Genomic DNA, 14,400 nt, shown 5'->3' with positions numbered 1-14,400 from the left:
TCTATATTTATTGTGTATATTATTGTACTTTTCAATGACATATTTTCCCATTTTTTAATCCTTAGTTGATCCTTAGTTGCGTTACAGGCATTTTGTAAACAGAGCATAATTGGGCATATAAATTTTAGAACTGCACGGTGATCTCCTCCTAGTGTGTTACAAAAGAGCCATAGAAGAATTGTAGGCTTCTGATGATGGGAAAAGCAAAAGCATGTCTCACACAAAATTTAAATTAGACTCAAAACACTGTAATCTCTCTCCTTCGTAAATCCAATTTTAATTCGCATGAAATTGCACCTATCATATGCGATTGCAGGGAGCTATTAGTGGAATTCCACCAAGTATCTTTGATGCATAGGTTCAGAGATCTTTGGCTAAAAAAGAAGCAGCAGCAGTTATGTCTTCTTGTTTTTTGTTCTTGCCCCTCTTTTTTAGAACCCCTTCTGATGGATGATTGAAAATATACAAAGGCGAAATTGATCTCTTTAGAATAGTGGGAGATAGCCTTCATCTGTACAAATTTCAAAAAAGAGTGCCAATTGAACGTGTTTTCCTAATAGCCCTATTCTCTATGGAAGCCTCATTGTATGAAAAGGACCTTACTCAGGATTCAGCTCTCATCTGTAGCCAAATAGTCTGATTCAGTTGCATAATTCCAGTATCATTGATGATTTATGCTTTTTCACAGCTGTAGGAATATTAAACCAAGCATCAATAATTAATGGCCACGTGTCTTTGTTTTATTGGTTAACTAGATAGTTGCATTGTGAGCTGGTAAAGTTGGCCACATTAGATTAGGCCCATAGTACTAGTACTAGAAATCAGCCAGCAAGAGACCTAGTACTATATAGCCTCTCATCTGTACTCTTTAAGGTGTGGCTTTGTTGTTTTGTATTCTTGCCTGAGTTTCGTTTGATTAATAGAAAACTTCCTTTGCCTCAATATTGTTCTTTATTTGATTGTTCCTATGGGTTGATGGTTTATTATTTGTTTGGGTCCTACAAATTGGTACCAGAGTTACAGTAGATTGAAATATGGCAAACTCTAACCCTAATATTATTTGTTTTATCCAAAAACTCAAAACCAAGGCGGAGTTTAATTTTTGACAGAAACAAATGGTAACCCATCTTAAAGTGTGTAAATTATATCGATATATTGAATCTACACTTGCTTAAGATACTAGTGAGGATGATAAGGCAAAAGATAGTTTGGTTTTGTCATAAATTCATCAGACAATTAACATGTCAGTTTTCGAAAAATTTTCTAAAGCTGATACGGCAAAGGAGGTTTGGGATATATTGGAAAAAACATACAAAGGGATTGACAGAATCCAACAAAATAATTTGATGATGTTGAAGAGAAAATTTGAACTTGTGACGATGGAGAAATCAGAATCTATTGAGTCATATTTTTCTCGTTTGTCAGATATTAAAAATGAGATGAAACTCAATCAGTATGACCTTCCTAACAAAACATTTGTTGAGAAAATTCTCAATACTTTACCCATGAAATTTGATCATGTGGTAGCTGTAATTCAGGAAACAAAAGATTTGTAGGATTTGAGTATTGAAGATTTGCATGGGTCATTAATTCTGCATGAACAAAGAATTAATGAAAAATTAGAGGATACCCCAGAGAAGGATATGGTAGAGAAGGCGTTGCGCAGGTGCAGTTGAATTTGAGAGGCAATAATAATGTTAGGGAGGAAGGCGAATCCAGTCAGAGGAATAGAGGTGGTTACAATAACAGAAGTGGTCGTGGCAATAATAACAAAGGCCGAGGAGGTACATTAAATCCTGGATGCGGTAGAGGTAATAATTTCAATTTTAAAGGTGGTCCTGGTAGAGGTAGAGATGGTAATTTTGGCAGAGGAAATAATTTTAATCAGAATAATTTTGGACAAAGAGTTCAATGTTATAATTGTGAAAGATTGGGCCATAGACAATTTGAATATAGATTTGGAGAAAATGTAGATAGAAATTTTCAGGCTAATATTGTTGACAATCAGGTGTAGGATAATAATAAAAATCTGAAACTTTATTATTAGCCTATAATGCTGTTGATGTAGTTGATAAAAATAAATGGTACTTGGATACGAGGTGTAGCAACCATATGTCTAACAAGAAAGAATTATTTGTTGAGTTTGATAAATCTGTCCATGGGGAAGTTAAATTTGGGAATAACACTGTTTTACCAGTAATTGGTAAGGGAAAAAATTCTTATTAGTTTGAAAAATGGTTCTACTAATTTTATTTCTAATGTTTTCTATGTTCCTGGGCTGCATCAAAATTGTTGAGTATGGGTCAGTTGTCTAAGCAAAATATGATATTCATATCAGGAATGGTATTTGTACTATTTTTGATAAAAATATTGGAATGATTGTCATGTACCAATAACTTCAAATCACTTATTTCCACTGAATTTGAGTAGTGTCAATTTTTTTTGTTTGAGTACAGTGATAGATGACAGTAATTGGTTGTGATTTGAATTTTGACAGTTTGAAATTTTTGGCCAACAAAAGAATGGTTAGTGGATTGCTTAATATTAAAAATCCTGATAGAGTCTGCGATATGTGCATTTTAGGAAAACAACATGCGGATACTTTTCAGACTGGCAAATATAGAGGCTTAGAAGACCATTAGAAATTATTCATTCATGATTTATGCACTGTGAAGGTTCTTTCTAATGGTGGTTGCAGGTATTTTAGTACCTATATTGATGATTTTAGGAGAAAATCCTGGGTGTATTTTTTTAAACAAAAATCTGATACCTGTGACACTTTTAAAAATTTTAAAACTTTTGTTGAGAAGCAAAGTAAGTGTCAGATTAAAATTTTGAGAACAGATAGGGGTCAGGAATATTTGGTATGTAATAATTTTCTTGAGAAAAATGGGATACATTATTAGTTGACTACCAGGTACACTCCCCAACAAAATAGAGTGACAGAGAGGGAGAATAGGACAGTTATGGATATGGTGATATGCATATTGAAGGTGAAAAATACGCCAAAATTTTTTTGGGTAGAGGTAGTTTCTTGTGCAATTTATTTGTTAAACAGGTGTCCTACCAGAAGTATTTACGAAAAAACTCCTGAAGAAGTTTGGAGTGGCAGAAGACCATTTGTTGGTTATCTCAGAGTTTTTGGGTGTATTGTCTATTCTCATATTTCTGATCAATTAAGAAAGAAACTTGATGATAAGGGGAAGTGTGTATTTATTGGTTATAGTGAAGTCTCTTGGGCTTATAGGTTGTATAATTCTGTGACAAAAAAAGGTGATAGTGAGTAGAGATGTGACTTTTGACGAAAGAGGAATTTGGAATTGGTCTATTGGAGATCTTGAGACAGCAGAGGTGACTCTAAATTATCAACAAGAGGAGAATAATTATGATATTAAACTATCATCAGTTGCTCAGGATCCACAAACTGAGTTAACTGGACATCCCCGGCTTCAACGACAAATGCCAGCTCGTCTGCAGAATTATGTTATTACACTAGATGATATTCCTTCCGACGAAGATATTGTTAATTTTGCTTTGTTTGCAGATTATGACCCAGTTGTGTATGAGAAAGCAGTTAGTGATGATCGTTGGGTGAAAGCAATGGAGGAAGAAATTCATGCAATAGAGAAGAATGACACTTGAAAACTTACTTCTCTTCCAATTGGTAAAAAGGCCATTGGAGTGAAGTGGGTGTACATGACAAAATTTAAACTCAATAGAGAAGTTGATAGATACAACGCGAGACTAGTGGTGAAGGGATGCAAGCAGAAATTCGGGATTGACTATTTTGAAGTGTTTGCACTCGTTGCCAGACTTGATACAAGTCTGTATGATAATTTCTCTTGCTGCTCAAAATAACAAGAGAATTTATCAAATAGATGTCAAGTCAGCTTTTCTGAATGAAGTTCTTAATGAAGAATTGTGTGTGGAGCAGCTAGCAGGATTTGTCAGAAGAGGTCAGGAAAATAAGGTGTATAAATTGAAAAGAACCTTATATGGATTAAAACAAGCTCCAAGAGCATGATAAATAAGAATTGATTTTTATTTTCTGACTCATGATTTTCAAAGGTGTCCATATGAGCACACTCTATATATTAAATCTTCTGCTCGTGGTGATATACTTATTGTGTGCTTGTACGTAGATGATTTAATTTTTACAGGAAATAATTCCGAGATGATTGCAGAGTTCAGGAAGGCTATGATTAAATAGTTTGAGATAACAGATATGAGACACATGTCATTTTTTGGGAATTGGATTCTTTCAGTCTGACAGTGGGATTTTTATATCTCAAAAGAAATATGCAGGTGATATTTTAAAGAAATTCAAGATGGATACGGAAAAACCAATTATGACACCAGTTGAAAAAAAATTGATGTTAACCAAGGAAGGCGGTGATGGATATGTGACTCCCACCTGCTTTAAAAGTTTGGTATGGAGTTTGAGGTATTTGACGTCTATAAGGCCAGATATCAATTTTGCTGTTGGTATGATTAGCAGGTTAATGGAAAATTCACGTCAATCACACTTGCAGGTAGCCAGGAGGATTTTAAGGTATATTGGAGGTACTCACAGTGATGACAAATTTTATTCAAAAAATGATCTAGTTGAATTGTTTGGCTATACAGATAGTGATTGGGCAGGTGATACAGTAGAGAGAAAGAGTACTTCGGGTTATGCATTTTTTATTGATTCTGGCATGTTTTCCTAGAATTCGAAAAGCAACAGGTGATTGCATTGTCTACAGCGGAGGCGGAATATATTGCAGCATCTAACAGTGCTACTCAAGCTTTGTGGTTACGTAGCATACTTGGTATTCTACAACATAAGTAGGTTGATCCTACGAAAATTTATTATAATAGTAAGTCAGCAATTGAGTTGTCCAAGAATCTAGTGCTCCATGGGCGTAGCAAGCATATTGACATTAAATATCACTTCATACGTGAGTTGATTCGAGAAAGGGAGATTGAAATTAAGTATTATAGAATTAAAGAGCAGCAAGTGGTTGACATTTTCACCAAAACATTAAAGATGGAGTCTTTTGTCAAGTTGAAAAAGATATTGGGTATGTCTAGATTACAGAAAGTTGGTTTAAGGGAGGCAATGTAGGAATATTAAACCAAGCATCAATAATTAATGGCCACGTGTCTTTGTTTTATTGCTTAACTAAATAGTTGCATTGTGAGTTGATAAAATTAGCCACAATAGATTAGTCCCACAGTACTAATACTAGAAGTCAGCCAGTAAGAGACCTAGTGCCATACAACCTCTTGTCCGTCCTCTTTAGGTGTGGCTTTGTTGTTCTGTATTTTTGTCTGAGTTTCGTTTGATTAATAGAAAATTTCCTTTGCCTCAATATTGTTCTTTATTTGATTGTTCCTGTGGATTGATAATTTATTATTTGTTTGGGTCCTATAATACCGAAAGGGAAAAAAAAAAATAGCAATGAAAGAGAAGGATGAATGCAAGGAAAAACATCACAATTCCATCCTGCAAAAATTTTGACTATACGCTCCACCGCTGGGAAGTAAATTAATATGTCAGGTACAGTCAAGTAGCAATGGAAATAAGTATTGCTACTTTAATGATATGCCTTCGTAAGAAATACAACTAATTGGGATACTTCATTTCTCAAATCATACATAACTCACGTAGCAATGTATCCAAGGTTAGTAGTTGATGGCTGACGAACTGCGCCCTAATCTAAGAGTTGTTAAATACAGGAGCAGGCATGGTATACTGCTTTTCTAACTAATTTCCTTTTCTATATCTTGTTCTTTTCCCTCTTCTACATACCCTTCAAGAGCAAATGTGGCCTGAGTTCTATCGTGAATGGCATCAGTGTCACTCCGGTCGTGGAGCTGTCAAAGGAAGCTATCTACATGATCAAGCTACTTCAGTCTCCCGAAACATATTTCTTTTCTTCATAGTATTTCTTCTCGCTTGCTTCTTTCTTTGCATTCCGTTTCTGAAAAGGGAAATAGCATGAAGCTCGTGGGTCAGAGAAAAATGCATAAATAGAATATCACAACAACAACTGACTCATGAGATACAACGTCAATCTCCAAGAAGTCTCTAAAGACAGCAAGGGACAAAATAATTATTCAATTTCCTTCCTAATTGGCTCTGTGAACAGCAACTAATAAATGGCGAAGCCTTCAATGACAGGAGGAAAGGAACAAAGTCTTTAATGACAAGATCCAACAACCAAGAAATGACTCTTCGGTATGGCCTGTTGACAGCAATAGCCATATTGTTAAGAAGTTACATGTACAAAAAGAACTTGTCATTAGTTCTTTGACCAGCTGCAATCAGAGAGGAAAGCGGAAGAATTGCCTCCATAAGTTCCGTTACCCTACTCTCCTCCTAATCCAAACTCTCTCTCTCTCTCAAACACACACAAAGACGTGTGCATGCTTGCCAACACCCTATTCTCTTTGCAACTGAAAGTCTCTCTCTCTCATGCGCATGCGCACAGGAATAGATTTTTGGGGAAAGTAAAAGATCTTCCATGGACCAATTTTCCTTCTTTCTCTTCATTCTTTTGCTTTTTCTTTCTTCATTTTTACTCCGCTTCTTAATTAAAAGGTGAAACAGAATCCAGTATTACCTTAGGAAAAGATGCAAAATCTAATGATTCAGCATATGTCATGAAATAACTTGGAAAGAATCTTAAAGCCATGCATATGAAGAAGCAAAAGTAAGTACCACATAAATTTCATGATTGGCAATTATCCTTTGGGCCACTGAACTTGTAGTGATAGTTTTTGGGCTCTCAAGCACCCGAAAGATTCCCATGCTTTTGGGAACTGCATATGGATCAGATTTTCCCTGCACGAGGAAAATATTCTCCTAAGATATCATTATCAAACAGAAGTTGGCAAATACCACATTGCACATACTGAATGTACTCACATTCAATGCAGAGCTGCTCTCAGCAACTGTCCCGTGCACAACAAAAGATATGTTGAAAGTCTTGATCTAATCATGTAAACAAGATAGTTAATAGCTAATAAACTCATCAATAACAATGCCGTGAAGGTAAGTATCCAACAGAAAGTAAACAAGATTAGCAAGCCTTGACAAAATAGATTGGGGTAATAAATAAGCTAAGATGAATAAGAGCAGGTTGGAATAACAATGGAGCTAAAATTAACGAGATAGTAAGCACTGACTCAGAGACCAACTAGTCTCCAAACATCCTTCATATTAGTTCTGTTGATAAATAGTATCTATTTCTTGCAAAATGAAAACTGAAATAGGATACAAACACTTGACAATCTTTGTGTTGCAGCATATTTTGAAAATCACTTGGAAATTAGACATTAGAATTTCAACTAAGCCAATGCTCCTCTAATCTTTAAGAAAAGAATAGCACACATCAACTGCACATAACATTTGAAAAGCAAAAGAGCGGGAAGGAGTAGGAAAGAGGGATGTTCAGCATTCTAACATGTAAATATTCATCTAAACAAATCATTATTAACTCTTGACGGATAAAGAACTGTGATTTCTTGCATGCTTGAATTATTCATGGTTTGTTCACGTCTTTAATGTTGACAATCACCACAATAAACTAAATCATGCTCAGACTTTTAAATCAGATCAATAGAGATGGGTTCTCATCTTTTCTGTTGTTTGATAAGAGTGTCACTTTTAAAACACGTAATGGCTACAGATGTCTGATGGTTTAGCTACAGGGTCCTCCAGAAAATGTAAAGCAAAACATACCATGTCATTTGTTACTTCCCATGGCGCACCAATGATGACCTCATCCACATAGCGGCAAGACAGCACACTAAGACTACGCTCATGCAGATTCATAAGTGGAAAATGACTTCCTCGAAGTTCACTGCAGGATGCAATGGTAGATCTTTTTCATTAAATAAAATTTTGGAAAGTAGTGTATTCTAATTACATATTGTCCTCATTAGAAGAAAGGGATATGATAATGGTCAAGATGCCATCAAAACCCCCCTTTATCATTCATTCTGAACCAATATATGTGTTTATGGATAGCAAAGCAATTTATGATGATTAAACTTACCTAACAGTATGGTCCGAGTAAATACCAACTAAAAGGAACTCTCCAAGTTGCCTGGCAGTCTTGAGAATCTGTACATGCAGAAAGAGAAGCTCAAACTTTAGAATTGATTGAGTAGGAAATATGATACAGGACAAATCCTGACAGATAAAAATAGTCTCTTTTTCTTTTTTTTTTTTGGTTGGCACAACAGTTTCTGTTCTTACCTACTCCTACTCTATCCTAAGGGGGAGGGGTGGGCCCAAATGGGCCAAGGAAGAACCCGAAGGGAACTGAACAACCACCGGACCAAACGGGTGCCTTTGCACCTGCTGATGAAACTTCCAGAAAATCCTGGAGATGAATGCAAGTCAAGGGATTCGATCCCTTGACCTGCACCCAAGCAGAGCCTCAAGGCTCTCCCTGTCCCTGGTGGCCAACTACTCTAAAGGTAGTTGGACAGATATAAATAGTCAAGAAATGAGAAATACAAGTCTATCTAGTTGGGCATCCTACCTAACATGTGAATCATAAAATCTAATCTGGTGAATAAATTACTGACACAAATTGTCCATTACAGTTTCAGATGCTCTGCTCACTTAGTAAATTAGAGAACCACATTGTAGCATAGTCTATTAAACCTGAAGCTTCATATCTTGCAGGATTGCGAATCTAACAATACTGAAGGATGATAACATTCAAGTCATCTTAGCCAAACATTAACCAATCTGTTTTTTCCCGGCAGCATAGTCCAAAATATTAATCAACAGCTTCATGGTTTCATCAACAGTGGTCCTAGCAGCTAAAACTGAACCACAAAGGACACATACAAATACATTCTCTACAACAGTACCCAATGAGGTTTTAGTGATTTTAATCTTACTTTTGAAATCAATATGACCCTGGCTTGAATGATAAACGAAATAGAGATTACTCTGCTGAAAAAGATCTCAAATTAGTGCAAATGATGAGAATAATTCCTTCATGGAGCATCCTGACTAAGTTGATCAAATAAAATGGAAGGCTGCTGAATAACTCCCAAAATAGCACTTCTCAGTTGCAGCAGCCAAAATGGAAAATGGACTACTGGTATGCTACCAGAGAAGTTTTACAAGACAGGAGTAAAATCCAGAATCAAAAAATACATGCAGACAGATACTTGCAAATAAAAGTATGCAAGTAAAAGATGCAGGCTCCTTTTGGACTAGGGATTTACCTCGACATGGCCAGCATGAAAAAGATCAAAGGCTCCATCAATGTATACCACACGGTCATTGGGTCCAGGTCCCTAAAATTAAATATTATAAAAAGAATGTACTAAGTTACTGAAGTACAGAGACCACTATAAACAGATTGCAGACAGAACAGAGAGAAGCCTGAATTCCTATAATCAATGGATGCGACATGTTCAAGCTATATTGCCCAAAAGAAAAGACACCATTCCTTGCCATAATGGTTCAGCTCCTATTAGTATCCATAGTACAAGTCAAATCCTAGATGATGATGTATAAGAAGGCAGGCCCCCTCTTCATCAAAATAAATGATCTTTTCGCAGATACAACACATTGAAAAATGAATTTAAAAATTAACCAAATTTGCCTGACTTAGAGGCAACTAAAAGAGCCGCATAAGAAAATATATAACCTACAGAAAAGTGGGCTAGTCCAACCAATCTTACTATCTGGTGATTTCACAGTCACACTGGAGAACATGAAGGAATATCTGCAGTTCACCCATCTAAAGAAATTTTAGTCATTAACTTCATATTAATTTGCTATTATTCTCATATCTGCAGGAAAGATACTAGCGTCATACTATCTAGAATACAGCTAGAAGTGATGAGTTAAATAACAGCTCCCTTACATTTGTTTTAAAGGAGACCATAGAGAGCTCACGTAGTGGTGAACTATCATGAACTTAATTTACTTAACACAAAAAATTTGTTGCCTTTGCAAGTTCAAATGGTTTTCTAACATACTGGGTTTATATTGTCTTTCTAGCTATGGGTACTTATAAATTACCCCATCACTGAAGAAAGCTATTGTCCTTCATTTGATTTAAGCTTTCATCCTCGGTGGTTTGACCACACCATTCTTTTTATCTTTGCATTGTTTCTTGAGCTATTTCAATTTGGTAATAAATATGTATTTAAGCAAGTAAACAAGTCAAAGATAACTCTGTGAACTGTAAAGAGAAACACTACTATGCATCAGTGAAGTGTGATAACAATTGAGGCACAAGAATGGCTGTACCTTGCCGTTCGAAAATTGAACTATTCTTCTGGAGGTAGGAAGAAATTGGGATACATAGCCAACCTTGGCCTGACCTGCTTGGATGGGGATTTCTTTTGTATTATTTGATTTTTCAGTGTCAGATAATATGAAGCCATCTTCAAGAACTTTAACAGCCTTAGCAGATGCAAGTATCCTCCCTATAGTTGGACAGATATCAGAGTTACGAAATATTTAGTTGGGGTAACTCATAAATGGTACAGTTAAAATATTGATTTTTTATTTGAAAAAGCAAATAAATATTTGAAACTGTTGCACTTATTGGGCAAAGCAATCAAGGGTGCAGTTAATATTGACCAAGAAAAACAAAACAAAATGCATATAGGACAATTTAGCCAAACCTTATGAATGACTAATCAATTTCAGGAAATAGTTGGCCATGACATTGATAGACACAGAAGGTATAGAAGAACAGTACCTACAATATCTGTGCTGGAGACTCCTTCAGTGCGTTTGATTTGCTTGTAGCGACCTACTTTCTTAGCCAGAGCATAAGCATCAGTTCCATCTGGAAGCAAGCAAGGATCATCACCGTGTATGATGTAGTCAATTTTATGTTTGTTGAATAACTGGTTCATAAACTCTTCAGTGATTGCATAAGGAGCCTTGACAATAACTTCATCCACCCACTTCAAACCACTTACAAGGGCTAGCCTGGAAATGACTTCAAATTAGCTAGCTCACCACAAATTCAACAATCATCTGCATAATAATACTATGGAGTGATAAGTAGTCCAGGAAAATATAGAACATAACTGACATTAATTTCCAGGGTCTGTGATGTAAATTCCAAAAATCATCTAGTGCTATACAAATACATCACTTTAAGTCCTCTTAAATAGAACAAGTCTTTATTTTTGTTAATTCTCCCAACTCCCCTCCAACTAAACAGAACACTCAGTTATTGATCCTTGCACATATCTTACCCACAGCAAAATAATATTGTTCTTCGCCCGGCTTCTAGTTTGTTGCAAACCACAAGTTATGCGATACAGCAAATTGTTTACAAATATTGCCTGATCTCTATTGTTAGTTCCCCCATTTTGCTCAGTCAAGAAGAATTTGAAAATAAATCTTTCCAGGACATCATTGACAGCTAAAACATGTTAAATCCTCATCAGTATCCATCATGAGAAACTTAAGAAGAAGGTATTCAACCATTTCTGGCAGTGCAAAAGGTTGCTTACCAACTTTTAATCTACAATCGGATAATTATGTAATTGTGAACAACTAAAATAAGAGACATAATAACCTGAAGTACAGCATGTCCACTTATGTGTATGTTACGCAAGTTAGTGAGTCTAAAAATTCTATTTTGGGTGTTCTGGAGTTAGTTTACACGTTTGAATACCCTTGTGAGTCGAGAATTCGATAAGCCAATCTTCAATTTATTGTTATTATCCAAACTTCTTTACTGAAATCTAAAAAGGAGAAGGCATGAATGAAGTGAAGAAATAGCTGGATCCAGCAAGATTCCCTGAGGACTTGGTAAGCAAATGAAATAGCTAGGCCATTCAAAGGAGCCGCCCCTTTCTAAGGCACACTATTAACTTAAAGGTAGATAGATAATCAATAGCTAAGAATCCTAATGCATTATTCTCCTGTAGTAATGGTAACCTCCAGAAGTGTCCTAGGTCAGATCAGACAGTTTAGCTCTGGAAAAAGCTTAGAAATGAATTTGTCACTACCTATTTTCTTTCTGTCTTAATATTTCTCGTCACTTTTCCCTTCTCTTTCTTCCCCCTCTGTTATACTTTCTCGCGTACGAAAATTATAAACTGAAGCAAATGAAAAGAAGAGGACGCAGGTATAGGAGAGATGTCAAGATCGTATATTTTTCTCTGAAACCTATACCTCACAATTTCAAAATTTCCAAGTTGCTTTTCTCGCATAATGGCTTAAAGAACTCAAAATGGTCGTATACTTTCTCGCGTACGAAAATTATAAACTGAAGCAAATGAAAAGAAGAGGACACGGGTATAGGAGAGATGTCAAGATCGTATATTTTTCTCTGAAACCTATACCTCACAGTTTCAAAATTTCCAAGTTGCTTATCTTGCATAATGGCTTAAAGAACTCAAAATGGTCTGTTTTGGATGCATCTACCTTTAACGTTACTATGTTAGTTCCAATCTTCAACATCTCAATTGGTATCAGAAGCATCCAGGTTGATAATCAACCAAAGTACTTCGCCAACTCCGCAAATAAATATATTTGCGTGACATAAAATACACTACTTTAATCAACAAAGTGGAGTATGATACATACACCAAAAAAAGTGTGGAAAGCTAACAGACAGCATGTCTGCAAAGAGGTTTTAGTTTTAGAAAATTGTCGAAGCATTTGAAAGAAAAATGGTAAATAATAAAATTTTCACAAACAGATATGCAACGAGAAGAACGATATACGCACTCATACCTCTCCTCCATTGACAAGACAGGAGGACCCTTATTGGCTACAATCTCCTCATCACTCACAACTCCAACAACCAGTTCATCTCCCAAAGCCTTCGCTTGCCTCAACGCATTTGCATGGCCATAATGCATGAGATCAAAGCAACCATCCATATAAACACGAACTGGTTTCTTTCCGCGTGTCTTCTTATGAAAGATCCCAAAACCAGGCAACAAATATGGCAAAGTAGGAACACTAATCCCACCAAAATAGCTTGTAGATAACCCAAGCAAAGCAGCAGTTAACATTATCCCACCAAACAAATGGGGATAATAATACATCCCCTCCCACATCCAATTATTACTTTCGTAATCCATTATAACCTCCTCACCCTTTATTTCAGGAGTTCCTTGACGGTCTATTTATTTGTATTTATACACTACAAGAGAAGACACAAACCCTGCAATCAAAACCAAAAATAACAGGACACAAATTAATCAAATCCCGAATTATCCATAAAGCAAATACAATTAGATCGAAATCGCAAAAGGGCTCGCTAATATTGGCTAAACAGGCTTGGATCAGACATGGGTATCATAAATTACGAGAAAAAAATATTTTGAGGCGAAAATAGACAGGAATATCTCTAAAAAAAAACACAAAACTTATGTGACTTTTTTACAGAAAAAAAGTCATAAATCATGAACCAAAAAACCCAATAATTCAGAAACAAAAATTTAAAGATGTATAATCTTGAACTTTGAACTTTTATAAAGATCAAGATTTGAGCCAACCAACCCAAATTTCAACGTAAATTAGCAAATGCAAATCCAAATACAAACTATGCAACAAATGCATACTTGAACATCCACTTTAATTCACCTTTTATCTTCAAATCCAGCTGGAAAACCTGCAAGTGACTTCCAAAAACACAACTTTTTCGACTTGTATCCTTAAAATTTCGAAAATTACAAACAGAAATGACGCAGAACGAGTAAGCAATGATCAACACGAGATTCACACGGAAAATGGGGAAAAGGGTTATCCCTAAACGCGTGTTTTGAAAGAGATATTTATATCACCAAGAGAAAAGAAAAGAAAGAACGGAAGTCTGTTCACGTAAACACAGAACATTTAAAGAATTTTCAAGAAAAGGACACGCAACCACACACAAAAGATGCGATGTCACACCGCCTTGAAATTCACGAAGCAAAATGGGAATTTTGTCAGATCGAAATATTTACCTTTTTCCAACCAGGTGTTTGTGCCTTCTCCCTCTCTCTCTCTCGCTCTGTTGTGAGAGGAAGGAGATGTGTGAATCTGGGAGTTGGGACCCCTTTGAACGACAATCTTTGGTGGTAATTTAACAAATGCCCTTCAACTTTTTCATTTTTATTGTTTCCTATTTCATGGAGTACTTTAAACTTTTTTAGATCCCCTTTATGACCCTGATTTTATGTTTTCCTTTTTATAACTTTTTCTTGTTTATGGTATTTTGGAAATAGAGAGGGGGGTTGTGAGAATGAAACCTCTTATTTCTCATGTTAATTGTTTTAAAAGTAATGGAAGATTAGTGATTATAGCTTAAATTTGTCTTGGATTGTAAGTTTTTTTTTTTGTTTTGGGTAGGATTACAAATGTTTAAAATTACATAAATAGGGATAATTTTATTTTGGCCCTCTAAAATGATTAAA

At 35.7% G+C, this 14,400-nt stretch overlaps 1 protein-coding gene across 2 annotated transcripts; it reads right to left on the bottom strand.

The window, feature by feature from the left end:
- Nucleotides 1-5,603: 5,603 nt before the first annotated feature.
- On the bottom strand, nucleotides 5,604-14,082 carry LOC113693624 (ethanolamine-phosphate cytidylyltransferase-like). 2 transcript variants are annotated; one of them, XM_027212182.2, is made up of 10 exons: nucleotides 13,951-14,082; nucleotides 12,731-13,166; nucleotides 10,731-10,966; nucleotides 10,274-10,452; nucleotides 9,238-9,309; nucleotides 8,046-8,113; nucleotides 7,730-7,850; nucleotides 6,914-6,979; nucleotides 6,707-6,829; nucleotides 5,604-5,966 (listed from the first exon to the last, which is right to left on the bottom strand). In XM_027212182.2, the coding sequence occupies exons 2-10, from the start codon at nucleotides 13,081-13,083 to the stop codon at nucleotides 5,895-5,897; spliced, it is 1,290 nt and encodes a 429-aa protein (XP_027067983.1). In that variant the 5' UTR covers nucleotides 13,084-13,166; nucleotides 13,951-14,082; the 3' UTR covers nucleotides 5,604-5,894. The 2 variants fall into 2 exon arrangements, with proteins under 2 accessions (XP_027067983.1, XP_027067984.1); XM_027212183.2 differs by lacking the exon at nucleotides 13,951-14,082 and adding an exon at nucleotides 13,589-13,787.
- Nucleotides 14,083-14,400: the final 318 nt, after the last annotated feature.

Source organism: Coffea arabica, chromosome 6c, assembly GCF_036785885.1.
Source record: "Coffea arabica cultivar ET-39 chromosome 6c, Coffea Arabica ET-39 HiFi, whole genome shotgun sequence".
In the NCBI taxonomy this organism is placed as follows: domain Eukaryota; kingdom Viridiplantae; phylum Streptophyta; class Magnoliopsida; order Gentianales; family Rubiaceae; genus Coffea; species Coffea arabica.
Note: the sequence above shows the minus strand (reverse complement) of the source record. Positions and strands in the feature narration are given on the sequence as shown.

Bases quoted from the DNA above. Each gene is read 5' to 3' on its own strand.
- LOC113693624 (XM_027212182.2), bottom strand. From the start codon at position 13,083: ATGGATTACGAAAGTAATAATTGGATGTGGGAGGGGATGTATTATTAT. The intron at 7,851-8,045 runs GTAAGTTTAATC...TGCATCCTGCAG, and splicing joins TACTCGGACCATACTGTTAG to TGAACTTCGAGGAAGTCATT. The intron at 6,980-7,729 runs GTATGTTTTGCT...TTACATGATTAG, and splicing joins GGGAAGTAACAAATGACATG to ATCAAGACTTTCAACATATC.